The sequence below is a fragment of the Monodon monoceros genome, unplaced genomic scaffold (genome assembly GCF_005190385.1).
Source record: "Monodon monoceros isolate NGI ecotype Baffin Bay Population unplaced genomic scaffold, NGI_Narwhal_1 Super_Scaffold_15, whole genome shotgun sequence".
In the NCBI taxonomy this organism is placed as follows: domain Eukaryota; kingdom Metazoa; phylum Chordata; class Mammalia; order Artiodactyla; family Monodontidae; genus Monodon; species Monodon monoceros.
The window spans coordinates 47,108,784-47,123,562 of NW_021703771.1; the positions used below are offsets into that span (position 1 = coordinate 47,108,784).

The 14,779-nt window shown below is 38.1% G+C and overlaps 1 protein-coding gene across 1 annotated transcript in view; it reads right to left on the bottom strand.

The window, feature by feature from the left end:
- CEP85L (centrosomal protein 85 like) overlaps window positions 1-13,989 on the bottom strand; it is a 155,965-nt gene extending 141,976 nt beyond the window's left edge. The window contains exon 1 of the mRNA XM_029223746.1: window positions 13,297-13,989. Within this exon, the coding sequence (XP_029079579.1) occupies window positions 13,297-13,882 (586 nt within the window). The 5' untranslated portion in view covers window positions 13,883-13,989. The remainder of the gene's footprint in view (window positions 1-13,296) is intronic.
- Between the last annotated feature and the right edge of the window lie 790 nt (window positions 13,990-14,779).

A 14,779-nucleotide genomic window follows, 5' to 3' on the forward strand; every position in this document is an offset into this window, starting at 1 on the left:
CTGAAACCATAAAACTCCTAGAAGAAAACATACAGGTATGCTCCTTAACATTGATCTTGCAATGATTTTTTTAGATTTTGACACCAACAGCAAAAATAAACAAATGGTACTATATCAAACTAAAAAGCTTTTGAATAGCAAGGAAAATCATCATAAAAAGAAAAAGAAAGGAACGAACGAACGAACAAAGGAAGAAAGAAAGGAAAGAAAGAAATAAAAGAAAAAAGAAAAGAAGGGGAGAAAGTATCTGCAAACCATATATCCAATAAGGGATTAATATACAAAATATATAAAGAACAACTCAACAGCAAAAAAACACCCAAATAAACTATGGCCAAAGGGCCTGAATAGATATTTTTCCAAAGACACACACACACACACACACACACACACACAATAGAATATTATGCTAAGTCTTAGCATCTAATGTAGAATATGATGACTATAGTTAACAACAGTTTTGTATACTTGAAATTTGCTAAGAGAATAAAACTTAAAGTGTTCTCAACTTAAAAAAAAAGGAATTATGTGAGGTGATGGATGTGTTAATCAACTCTAATGAGAATCCTTTCTCAATGTATATATATATCAAAACATCACATTTACACTTTAATACATTACAATTTTATTTATCAATTATACCCCAATAAAGCTACATTTAAAAAAAAGAATCCAACATTTGGGACAATGGGGCTATAGAATGTTCCGTAAGCATTATTTCTAATAAGGAACTGTTACAAATAAACCAAAAGGGAGAAGGGAACACAATTTTGGCCATTAAAATAGTGAAGACCTAAAAGTATAAAATGTTTATATTGTCAATCTAAGTAAGACATAAAATTTAATAAATCAGAAGTTCACAAATAACCTCAGATTTCATATTGTCTAGGAATTCTCTGAACTCTTTTTTTGCCTGTTTCTAGCTTAGCACTCACCATATCAAACTGAAGTTATCTGTGCCTGTATCTGTCCTCCTTCTACACTGTAGTAATAGTCATTGAGGGCAAGGACCATGTGTTCCAGATCTTACTCAGTGCTGCAGCCAGCATATAGTAAACATTCAAACAAAAAAAAAAACTGCATAAAGCAACTGGAAAGAAATACATCAAAATACTACCTGTGGTTTTCCCTAGATGGTAAGATTACTGGTAATTTCTTTGACTTTTATGCTTTGTATTATTACTTTAATAATCAGAAAAATAAGCTTTATTTTTTTAATCCTTAAACCCCACCACTAATAAACCAAATAATTTACTTATTAAGTACCTCTTAGTTATTCTATACCTGTGCTAAGTAACTATTAATGAAAGTCTTTGGAGATATGTTTTCTGGGAAATGGGTATACAACTTAGTTGGCCTAGTTTGGAACAAAATGCGTACATTCTAACACATAAATCAAACTACCTTAACTTCTTTTAAATGTTTAAAAATTCAAAACTACAAATTAATGTTCACAAAATGAATTATATTTATACACTTAAAAGGAAAAAAATTTCTTCAAAGTAAAGAACTTAGAACAGACTGGTTCTTTGTTTTGGTTGATAGCTACAAGTCTGTTTCAATATCACAATTAATTTAGTCCAGTAGAAGAAAAAAATTATGAAGCTTTTTAAAGCTGTAGGAGAGTCTACCAGGGAAACACAGCAACTCATATACTTTGACAAAAGACCAGTGTAGTCCTTTTCTCTAGGAAGGTATCCTCATCAAAAGAACTCTAGAAGAAGGAAGCATATAATAAGTCCAATCACATCAGACAAATCATTCGATCAATCAATGGGGAAAACATGTCCTATTCAGAACAGCATCTTATTCTTTTAAATCAGTAAGACATTTTAATTTGCTTATGATGGTATCACAATGATCTTATTTATGCTAAACTTTTCCTTTTAAAGGAACAGGCAATTCATTCAGGTTTCCCAAAATGACGAAATTATCTCTAGAAGGTGATCTCCTCTAGCCTGAATTCACATTTGTCTTAACCTTTAAATATAACTACTACTTTCTTAAAAAGATCCAATATTTTATGTGCCTAGAACACTGAAGATAATTAACAAAATGTCATGATTGAAATAACATTCTAATCTTTCATTTAGATTGAATGAATTCAATCTGAGAAGAATGACATGGCGTGTCTCTATTCAACATAATCCAGAATCACAAAGCAGTCAGAATTAGACACGAATATGTTTACCAGGTGATACAAGGAAAATTTTCTCACACAATAGTTATAAGACTACACTACTAAAAGGGAATTACTCAATTTCTAGATATGTAAAAAAAAAACAAACTTTAAGGCTCAGTAATCTCTGAAATGAAGTATTACCTAGATCCTATCATATTAGAGCAACTGACTGTGTAGAATCCGCTCTCTCTAGAACAAAGATGCATTTCTGCAAGAACAGCAAAGATTCCCAAGACACCATACATTGGGACTTCTCTTTGGAAGGCAGTATGTTACATTTTTTAATACCAGTTTCAATAATTTTAAATAGAATACTGAATGCCCAGGGATAACTTATTTAATAATTACTAATATTTCTCACATTGGAAAAACAGGAAGATTAGCATCAAATGAATAAGTAACCTATTTTATTTTATTTCTGAAGCTTTTTTTCTAAATTGGAAGCAAAAATGCATACAACATCAAGTCGTCCACAATATGCTAACATAATTGTAACTGCACTTAGAAGAACTAATCTTATTGAATTTTTAAAATGACAATGCTAAGCCAAAAAAATAAACAACACCATTGACAAAGCAGATTTATAGTTGTAAATAAAAAGCTGAATATACAATACAAACTATGAATACAAATTACGGTGTTTTTTAAAATGCAGGTTATCACCCATTCAGTGCACTGAGACCAACCTTTTTTAATAAAATAAAACAGAAAAAAAAAGAAAATATCAAATCATATTTACCCTTATTTGACATAAGATACACAAATCTCACAATATAACATCTCTGAAATGTTAACAAGGACATCTCTGAAATGTTAACAAGTACTTCTCCTCAAAGTTCAGAACAGTAGCCTTCAAACTGCCCCAATTCTATCAATAGAAACCAAGTTAAAAAGAAATAAATGCAGGGAATACAACAACAACAAAAATCTCTTTTCCTTAACTCATACACCTAATCCATTTCTGAAACTCTTCAGTCCATTTCAGAAGTATTCACTGAATTAGTTTTCTCCTCTTCTTCCCACTGTCACAGATCATATGTCTTTTGGCTGAACTGCTGCACAGATGTCCTGCTGGAGTAACTCTGCCCAAGCCAGCCTCTACCCTACTATCAGAAAATATATTTACGTCATTCTTTTGCTTAAAACTCAAATTCCTTAACTTTGGCAAAGTTCTTCACCAACTGGCAACCTCATTTTCTAAGACTTTACAATCCTACCCCTCCCACGTCAGCTCCTCTACACTCTGTAGCTGCACATACCTAACCACTGCCTCCAAACAGATCAGGTTCTTTCGTTGACTCCAAGCTATTTCTCTTCTCTCTCTTCTTTAAGAGTCCTGATTCAGAATTAACTTGCTCTAAATGTTTTCTCTGATTTCTCCAGGTGGTATTAAAATAACTACTACTTTGTGCTCTCCCAATATATCACTCAAAATACCGTAACAGCATTTACTAAATTATATTAACCCATATGTATATGACTTTCTTCTTCCTCACCAAAAGGCAACATTTTTAGTCTCTAGCACAGAGCTGCACAGTTAAGACAGGGTCTCAATAAATGTAGTCATTATAACTACTGGGTCCCCAATAAATGTTCCTGGCATAAAATTAAAATTTTGGAAGCTTTATAATTAGATCTTAAAAATAGTCTTTGTTTTAGAAGGATTAAAACAGGGTGTTTTTTTGTTTCGTTTTGTTTTTGGTTGTTGCCTGTTTGTTTTAAAATCCAGGAGATTTTAAACTATCCCTTGAGCCAGTTTGCATTTAAGTATCTATTTAAAGATCAGTAAATATTTTCCAATGCAGATAAAAACAAACAAACAAAACAATAAAACACTAATAAGTGATTTGAAAGGCTGTTGGCCAAAATTCCTAATAAATGTGGGAAAACAATTTTCAATAGCGTCAAAAGGCACAAAAAAGTCACCAAAAAATTAAACAGAACATTAAAACACAAGAAAAATATTCACATTAATAGTAATCATAAAAACAAAAACAGAAAATCTTGTACTACACTGGAAAATACCTAGCTAAAGTGAAAGAAACATAATATAGAGATATTTATGTTATTCATCCTACTACTTCATTTCAGTACTGTTTATCTCTAGGGTAAGTGACTCCAATAGTTTTACTTTTTCTTTAATTATAGAATTAATAGTATAGCTTAGTGGAAAAGAATATGGACTATGAAACTAGACTGCCTGGGTTCAAGTTCTGTACCACTCTTATAAGCAGTGAGATCTTGAGTAAGTCACTTAGCCAATCTGTGCCTCAGTTTCTTCATATGTAAGAAGAGAAAAAAAATTATAGTATCTATCCTATAGGGCTGTTGTGATAATTAAATGAATTAATATGTAAAGATATTTTTTAAAGTGCCAGGCATAAATACAGACACAATAGATCAACGGAACAGAATAAAGGGCCCAGAAATAGTCTCTTCAATAAATGAAATTGAGAAAACTGGACAACCACATGCAAAAGAATGAAACTGGACCTTATCTTACACCATACATGAAAATCAACTCAATGGGTTAAAAATGTAAGACTTGAAACTGTAAAACTCCTAGAAGAAAACACAGGGTTGTAAGCTCCTTGACATCAGTCTTGGCAATGATTTTTTTGGATTTGACACCAAAAGCAAAGGCAACAAAAAGTAAAAATAAAAAGTATACTACATCAAACTAAAAAACTTCTGCACAGCAAAGGAAACCATCAACAAAATGAAAAGGCGATCTGCTGAATAGGAGAAAATATCTGCAAGTCATCTATCTTATAAGGGGTTAATATCCAAAATGTAGAAGTAAATGATACAACTCAATAGAAAAAAAACAATCTGATTAAAAAATGGGGAGAGGAACTGAAAAAACATTTCTCCAAAGAAGACATACAAACGGCAACAGGTACATGAAAAGGTGCTCCACATCACTAATTAGCAGCGAAACGCAAATCAAAACCACTGAGATAGCACTTCATACCTGTTAGAATGGCTATTATTAAAAAGACAAGAAATAACAAGTGTTTGCAAGAATGTGGAGAAAAGAGGAAACTTGTACACTACTGGTGGGCATGTAAATTGGTGCAGCCACCATAAAACAGTATGGAGGTTACTCAAGAAACTAAAAATAGAACTATCACATGATCCAGCAATCCCACTTCTAGGTATATACCCAAAAGAAATGAAATCACTATCCCAAAGGGATACCTGCATCCCCCATGTTCACTGCTGCACTATTTACAACAGCCAAAACACAGAAACAACCTAAGGGTCCATCAACAGATGGATGACTAAAGAAAATGCATTTGTACAGAATGGAATATTATTCAGCCATAAAAAGAAGAAAATCCTGTTGTAACATGAATGGACCTTGAGGGCATTACAATAAACGAAATATGCCGGACAGAGAAAGACAAATACTGTATGATCTCATTTACATGTAGAATCTAAAAACAAACAAACTCATAGAGACAGGGAACTGACTGGTGGCTTCCAGGGGCAGGTGGTGGGAGGGTGGGGGTTTGAAACAGGTGAAGGTGGTCCAAAAGTACAAACTTCCAGGTATAAGATAAATAAGTTTGGGGATATAATGTACAGCATGGCGACTATAGTTAACAATACTATACTGTATATCTAAAAGTTACTAAAATTAGTAAATCTTTAAAGTTCTCATCACAAGAAAGAAAAACATAACTACGTGTGGTGATGGACGTTAACTAAACTTATTATGGTAATCATTTTGCAATATATACATACAGCAAGTCATTATATTGTACACCTTAAACTAATACAATGTTATATATCAATTACACCTCAATCAAACTGGAAAAAAATCTACCTCAATCTAAGTTAATTGGCTTTCTTGCATTTAAGGATTTAAATCGAATTTTAAGTAAGCAACACCTAGTATTCTTTGCTTTCTAAATATAAAAAAGAAATCTGGAAGTTCATTAACTATTACTATAAAACTACTTATTAGTATTATTATTACTAAAATTAATAAAAATAATTTTTAAAAATATTACCACAAGAGGTATAAGACTATAGTCTTCAGATGTGATTCTAAATGTCCTTACTTTCAATTTGAGTATAACAAGGAAGAGTTTTAAACTAGGTTGGTTCAGGTGGAGGTTAAAATTAACTCCATTAAGAACAATGATCAGATGGATAAATAAGTGGTTCACCTTTCACATAAAAAGTATGAATTCAAACCAGTAATATTCACTCATGATATAAAACAAGGAACTCAAGAGCGTCAGGGTAGCAACCAACAAAGGTAAGACCATCTCCTTCTATGAAAAGAATCATGTGCCTGTTGATTTCAATATGTGGAGAGGCCAAAGATTCCTATCTTATACTCTGGTTACATGAAATGCTGTATTCAAAAGAGTATTTTGGTAGCTATTTGGAATGAGGGCCACATATTTAATTTAGTCTCTCATAAGCCTTTGTTTCTGTTTATAAACTGGAAAAAAATGAGGTATGATAAAAACTAATAAGAGGTTTTTTTAATAAAACCACTACAAACGTGAGGGAGTATAACAAGTCGTATTCCAGAGGGGTTTACCTTTGTCTTTGAATATAACTATTTCACAATATCAATTAATAGAGAAAATATTCTACATGGTAGCAAATTATGTCCAAACTTAAGAAGGATCATCAGCCCAGGAAGAAATAAAAGCACCAATAAAAATAAACATTCCTAAATGAAGTTGTTAAGACCTAATGCCGCTAGACCTAATGAAAATTCACATAGCCACTGACCTCCAAAGAAAGCAGAGTAAGCTCATTATTTCTCAATTAGCCTTTTGTTTTCTGATACTTAGGAGCCTAAGTGCTTTACATAATACATTTAAATGCCAAAACGAAAACAAAACTTTAGTTTTAAAACACTCCAAAATAAAGTTTTGAGAAAATTTATAAATAACACCCCCTAATTTAAAAACTTAACTTCTAGTTAAACTTTTCAGTACATTATTCCTAAAATGAGATGGGATGCTCAGAATTAATGAAAAAGCTTCAGTAATGTCATGACAAAGGAATGTATATTGATTATGATCAATAAACACACAATATCTGCCTCTACAAGACAGTGAAAGCACCTCATAGAAAACTTTAAACTTTACATGAAATGTCGTCCAAATTTTTCATCCCATTCTCTTTCAGAAGGTTAACTAAAAACTAGAGTTCACTTCAGAACTCTGAACTTTTAGTGTTAAGACAGCATCAATAAAGCAATGAAGACATCTACTATGTAAAGAGACATATACTATGTAAGCAATGAAGACATCTACTATGTAAAGAGACATATACTATGTAAGCAATGAAGACATCTACTATGTAAACAAAGTTCCTGATCTTGAATCTACTATCTTTAAAGTAATTTAAAATCTCTTTAAAGTAATTTAAAACCTTACACCAGTTCAGATGCTCTAGGCAGAATCCTATAGTCAAGACTCAGTGACTGTTCAATGTAAGGCACCCCAGGAGACACCACCGCTAGTTTAATGTCCCAGGCAAACCCAGATAGTTGGTCGCCCTAGCTTGAGAGGTGGTAAGGGCAAAGAAAGCAACCCAAACACTCACTGAGAACTTATGTACCAATTCTATGTAATAAAATGTGCAGACTCGATTAGAGAATCTTTAATCCCTACTAGTTTTAACTTTTTAAGTCTCTCACTGGAAGTATGCAGTGGCACTGGTCCATCCTCTTCTGTCTCGTCTTACATGGCCTCTTGGAAGCATGCGGCTCTGGTGGTGAAGACTCCTTCCTCAGTCTCCTCTCCTCTGGAACACCACACCCTGCTGGGTGCACTCCTACTTCACTGGCTGCTCCTTCTCAGTCTCTTTGGATGGCTCCTCCTCCTCTATCTGCCCAGAAGACGGTAACCTCTGCTGCCTTCTCCATACTCTACGTGATCACGTTTAGGCATCATTTAGACACAGCTAACTCTCAAAATCCCTACCTCCACCTTCCCATCTCCCCACTGAGATGCAGACTTGTATACCCAACTTCTCACCTGAACCGCTAAAATGCATCTCAAACGCCACACGGCTAAAACAGGACCCTTAATTCCACTTATCTTCCTCACATTCCTCCACACCTCAGAAAATGGCGCCGCCATCCATTATAATTACTGAAGCCCCAACTAAGACATCATCTTTGATTCCTCCTTCCTTCATTTACCACCCCCAAACCATCAGTAAATACTGTCAGCTTTATTTCTCGAGTATATTCCAGACCCATTCTGTTCTCTCCAATCCGATCTTACCACTCTGATCCAAGCCATCATCTCTCACCCAATCACGGCAATGACCTATTAACCGGCTTCCCTACTGCCAGTCTTTCCCCCACTGCGCCACAATTTCTTCCCCCACAAAACAGCCAGGAGTGATCTATAAACACCAAGGACAGGGATATCTACTTCATCTCCCCAGGACACAGAACACAGAACGAGGTTTGCCTCACAGTAACACTCAGTGTGCTGAGCGAAAGAATGAACAGTCATCTCCCCTACCCACCCACAGCTGCCTTCCCCTCACACAGAAAAGAACCCCAAATTCTTACTAATTCTTACGATGCCTTACATCAGGCCTCCCTCACCTCATACCCCTACTCACTGTGCTCCAGACTCACTGACCTCTGATATTCCTCAAGCTCCCCAAATTCATTTCCACCTTGGAGCTGTTTCTATACGCTCTGCCTGGACACTCCTGCCCTCATGTCTGGCTCCTTCTCATCATTCAGGTCTCAGAGCAATGCTACCTCCTCAGGGAGGCCTTCTCTACCCAGCTCTACCCACACCATCTCACCAGCTCCCTTTTCTTCACAGTACTTAACATCAGCTGAGTTATCTTGTTCGTTTACTTACAGACTGTGTCCTCGCTACTAGAACGTAAGTTCCCTTAGAGCTGGGACCCTACCTTTCTTGTTCAATGATGTATCCCCAGCGCCTAGTACAATGCCTACCACACAATGTTTACTGAAAGAATGACTCATATTTACCAAGTACTTATGTACGTGCCAAGCACTATGCTAGGTAACAACAATGAATTTTTTTTAATTAAAGAAAAATAGAAAGTGCAAGTAAAATATTAGTATGAAGAGCAATTTGATGTTCTTTTATGTTGATCAGTCCCGTTCTTAAAATGAATAACCTTATACAATAAATTCCACTTTGTAGAATATTATTTTGCCAGTGTAAAATATATATATCCTTAAGTAGTAACAATAATTAGTATTTCATTGTAGCTTTAGAAGTTATCTAAATGATCACATTGTTCATTTTTTAATATACAATTTGAAGGAACTAATTAAGCTATAACTCAGTAAAATCTGAGAGCCTTCATTTCTTCATCTTTTTCTCAGAGTACAAATATACACATTTCATCCAGTCAAAAAACTCAAGACTGTGTAAAAACTTTGTTCTCAACATACAGAAACATTCACAACAGAGGCTGAACTCACCATTTACTGTCTGGCCTCAGATTAATTTACCAGCTTCATTCAAGCCAAGAAGCTATCAGTAATAATCAGGTTCATTTCACAAAAGTCATCACTAAAGTTGAGATTCACCCCTCATCCCCCAAAGCCTATTATAAAAGAACATGTCCAAATGAGTTTAGGCAGAAGAGTTATGTTTCATTGTTATCAGAGTACTTTTGGGTCCATTTAATTCAGAACCACAGAAAAACTTTGTATTTGACATAATCATACCAGCTACTACCACCATCATTATCACATCACTAAACACCTTATGGCCAGGAATCAACTAGGAAAAGGCAGATTTAAAGCTTGAGGCACTGAACAAATGACACTTCTTCAGATCATGTAAGTATTTTCTATAGCATTTTCTTTTCAGCACACTTGAAAACTATCATATCCTACCTCCAAATGTTTTAGGGTTAAATGTATTAATATTTTGAAAGTATGATTTATAAAAAAGAACAAATTCAGTATACCTAAGTATAAGTACTCAAAATATCCCCATATCATACTAGATTTTTAAAACCTAAGGGAAATACATCTATCTTTCATCCAAATTTGAAACTATTATACATTTTGAATAACAGGATCTTCTCAAATGCACTCAACCAAATGCATAAAAGACATAACATTTGTTCTATTTAAAATTAGCTTTCTAACCACACTTGCCAATTGAAAAAAAAAAGGAGGGGGAGGGGGCCTTTTGTTTGATCTTTGTATGGACATATAAGAAAATATTCATTTTATTTTCATTTATAACAATTATCTCTGTAAAGCTGAAAAACTGTGGGTAAAGCCAAAACAAAATTAAATCCTAAAGAAAAGGTCAAAAGTTCAGTATTTTCCAAACCACGCTAATTAGTCCCACTTGTTTTAACTGCTATTACCTTAAAAAGAAAGTTTTCTCCAATTTTTTAGAACACTGGTTCTACATTACCTTTGGTTTTCCCTTTAGTTACATAACTGTATAAACAAACCAGTTTTAGAACACCTAGAATTAACCCACTTACTGAGACAAACTCATTTAAATACCAGAAATAATTTACATATCTCCGTCTTCACACCGGCCATCAAAACCAAAATGATTGCTGATAAATTCAATCAGAAGACTGGTTCCTTCTGCTTTCAGAAAAGCTCTAAAATCACTCAAGGTAGTCAAAAGATAATACTGGACAGTGTTTCAAATATATAAATTCCCTTTAAATTCTAAGAAAAAATGCCTACATGAACCAATTCAGAGGTCATTATCTTGACCTTCACCGTCTGCTCATTTGCTAAAGAAACCACACAAGTTCTTCATCTAAGGTATAAATTTTTAAACTAAAAAAATTTTAAAGATTTGCTTGGCTCAAGAAGAAAATAAACATAATTATATCACTATTCTGTAAAAGTAATCTATTCTCAGCATATAGCTGAAAAAAAAATTTTATTGGAAAGGCATGTCCTGACTTACCAAAGGTTTATCACTGTCAAAGGTTAGATAAAATATATTTGTTGTAAAGATATACTGTCCAAATTTATTAAAATTGGGTAGTACTTATAAAGTATCTTCTTCCACTATATTCTTTGTCACAACAAAGGTTTAGAGGGTACAATATAACCTCAAAGTCCTTCCTTCAGTTAATTAAAAATTTCTAAGCACTATGATGTTTTCTTCTTCATAGAAAACAATGGAAAAATGGATACAATGCTTGGGGAATATTAAGCCTTCAAACATGTTATTACAAATAAAGTTTAAGAGGTTAGGTTACAAAGACATTACAGATGGCTTCTGACATGTACAGATAAACTGAAACCATTCCCTCCAGCCTCTAGGGATAATGAAGTACCTTCTCATTCACTGAAGTTACTTTGATTGCAGAGTTTGTAAGCACCCAGTGAGCATCAAAAACCTCTCAAGTGCTGTCTCCTCTTCTTAGGACAAATGGTATACATTTCAGAGAAAATAATTTCCTACTTATATGATTTTTTTTACTAAACTCATGCCTACGTTCAATTCTATTATTTCTAAAAGTGTTGCAGGACCAAATTTAAGAGAATGATTTCAAATCTAACTCTGGATTTTAAAATTTTTATGTCTAGATCTAACGTACAGTATGCTACTACAGTTAACAATACTGTATTGTATGCTTGAAATGCGTTAAGAAGGTAGACCTTAAAGTTTTCTCACCAAATACACGACACAAAAAGATGGTAACTATGAGGTGATGGATATGTCAACTAGTTTGAGTGTGGAGATCATTTCACAATGTGTGTGTGTGTGTGTGTGTGTGTGTGTGTATCAAAACCAAGTTGCACATGTTAAATGTATCTATCAATACAATTTCTATTTGTCAATTACACCCTAAATGAAGATGACAAAATTATATATGTCTAAAATATTATATATGTCTAAAAATATCACATCACAAATTTCTAAACTATCACAGAATTGCATTATTTGAAATTTTAATAGAAATCTGAGTTTGTGCCTGATATTTTTTAAATAGCAAAAATACTAACAACAAAAAACCACTTCCAAATGCTTCTGCTTTTTTGTTTCTCAAACAGCTTTGAAAATGTATACCAAAATGTCAGTTACACAAGTAGAGCTCATTTTGTGTAACAAGGTTACTTAATAGGAGTCCTAGAAGCACCTAAAGTTGCAGGAAAATCTTTGTGTAAGTACATATGGCGGTTTTTTCTGGATAAATGATCCATATAACTTGCAGCTTCTCATGGGGGGTTCAAAATTCAATTAAGATTGAAGTGCGTGAAAGAACCGTCAACGTCAGATAACTTGTCACAGGCAACCCAAGCCTTATTTTTTATATCACAAATTAGGGGACGATTTATCCTAATTTGGCGGCTCCTACACAACTTTTAAGTGATAAAAGGCATGAAATGGCTGTGCGTTACAAACAGCTCTCTTCACACACCCAACGCGGCAAACCCCCAATTTTCTTTGAAAGGGCCAGGGACAGGCAAACGGATTAACACCCCTATTGCTCAAAGATCGACTGGCTTTGGCAGGACATGTCCTCCAGAGAGAGCTGCTGGGCGGTGACCAGGTCGCAGTGAGGGGCAGGACCCCTCGGCGGGCACTTGCAGCCAAGGCATCACCAGCAGCCTCCTTCCGCCCCAAAACTCGCCCTAAAGTAGGGTGTGTGGACGCGGCTGCAGCAGATCCCGGTCCCCCTGGCGCGCGCCGCGCCGCCGCCGCTGCAGCACGGTCGCAGCGACCTTCCCGCCCGGGGCTCCGTGAGCCCGGTTACCCACGTCGGCCACACACCCCACGAGAAAAAGGGAGGAGGACGCACAACAAAGCCTAACCCGAGGAGGCCCAAGCGAGCTGTAAGTTGGGGCGACCGGGCTGCGGCCCGAGGAGGAGCGGCCCGGACACCGAGCCGCGCCGAGCCGGTGTGCCGCGATGCAGGGCGGACAGGGCCGGGGACACGGGGCGCCAGAAGTCAGCCCGCGGGACCGGGCGTCAGCAGCCGGGAAGAAGCCGGGCTGGCGGGCCGGCGAGCGGCGTCGGGGGCGGGCGGCCAGGGGGAAACCAGGCCTGAGGAGGGAGGGGAGCGTTGGCGGGGTCCAGAGGCGCCGCGGTCGGCCGCGACCCCCACCCCAGCCGGGGGCCTGTCCCGTTACTTACCCGCCGGGAAGCTGCGGGCTCCGCCGGGGCTGTCCCGGCCGCCGGCCTCCGGGGCCAGGAAGCGCCCCCACATCGCGGGCGGGAGCGCCGAGTGGGCCGGGGGCGCCCGACTCCCCACGTCCGTCCTCCCTGCCTTCGCCTCCTGCGGCGGAAACTTGTCCGAAGCCTGGGCCGCTGCGGCACCGGCGGGAGGACCAGCGGGCGGGCTGGTTAACGGCCGATCAGCGACGGGCGGGGAGCGCAGGGGCCGGATTCGCCGCGGCGGCGGCTGCCATGGTCGAGCCGGCTCGGTTGAGGCCCGGGCCGGGGAAGCGGCGCCTCTGCGATGTCGGCGACTCGGTCCCCGGCTGCGCCCAGCCTCAGAGGCTCCAGGCGAAGTTGCAGCTGCGGCTTCTCTCCGCCCCGCCTCCGCTGGGGGAGCCCGAACCCGAGCCGGGGAGGGGCGGGGCCTGGTGGGGGCGGGGCATCGGGCGCTTACAAACGGCGTGCGCGGCGCCGGGCGGGGCTGCGGACCGGTACCAGTGGGTACCTTTATTCCCCTTTTCTCCGCAGGTAGCGAATAGTCGCTCGGACACACCAGCGGCATCCCTCCTTCCCCATCCCCGCGCCCTGCGAGATGAGGAGAGGGAGGAAACTTGGCTCCGGGCCTCGTCTTTTGGTTCCCCTCCCCCCCCCACCTTGGGTAATCCCTCAGGGCCTGCAGGGCATATCTCAGAGAAGGGCGTGGAAGACCTGCCCTCCCTTAAAGACTGCTTGTGATGAAAGAGGTTTCCTCGGGAGGGGCTGAGGGACTCCCAGTCTCATTTGGGATTGGGATTAAAGTTGTCATCATGCATTTCATAAGCATCGTTTATAGATCACTGTGGAGGATAGAGAAGTAGTCATTTTCCTCAACTCGCAAATTCAATGCCTGGGTGTGGAGTGGGGGGAGAGAACAGGTACCAAAATATCTACGACACGGAGACCTGCGCAGAAAAAAGCAGAAAAGCCCCAAGGTACTCAGTACCAGAAGGTTCAGGGAGGGGCTGTAAATTTTAATCTAGTAGCCCAATGTTTCAGTTAAGCAATCAGAAAGGACTGAAAATGGCACGAAAGTGTGTAATGGGAGTGTAACTGCCTTACACCCTAAACCTTCACATTCCTCCTCTGCCTGGTCAGTTCCCACCCTTCACCTGAACCCATAGTACAGGAGCAGGTATCCTGAGAAGGAAAAAAGGGTGCAGCAATCTCTTTTTAAATCTTACTTCTCATAGGCAATATTTATAATCCTTCCAATATTTAGATCTAAAATAGTGCATTTAATAAATATTGGTCGGGCACTGTAGAAGGAGGCGAGCTCTGCGCATGGCCGATGAATCAGGTAAACCAGAAAGCAGGTCCCTAACCCTCAACAGGCTTTGAGTCCAGTGATGGTTTTTCCTGTTTTGGATGTTTGCTAACAAAGGCCTCATATTTGTATTTAAGCACCCTGTAATTGGGAAAT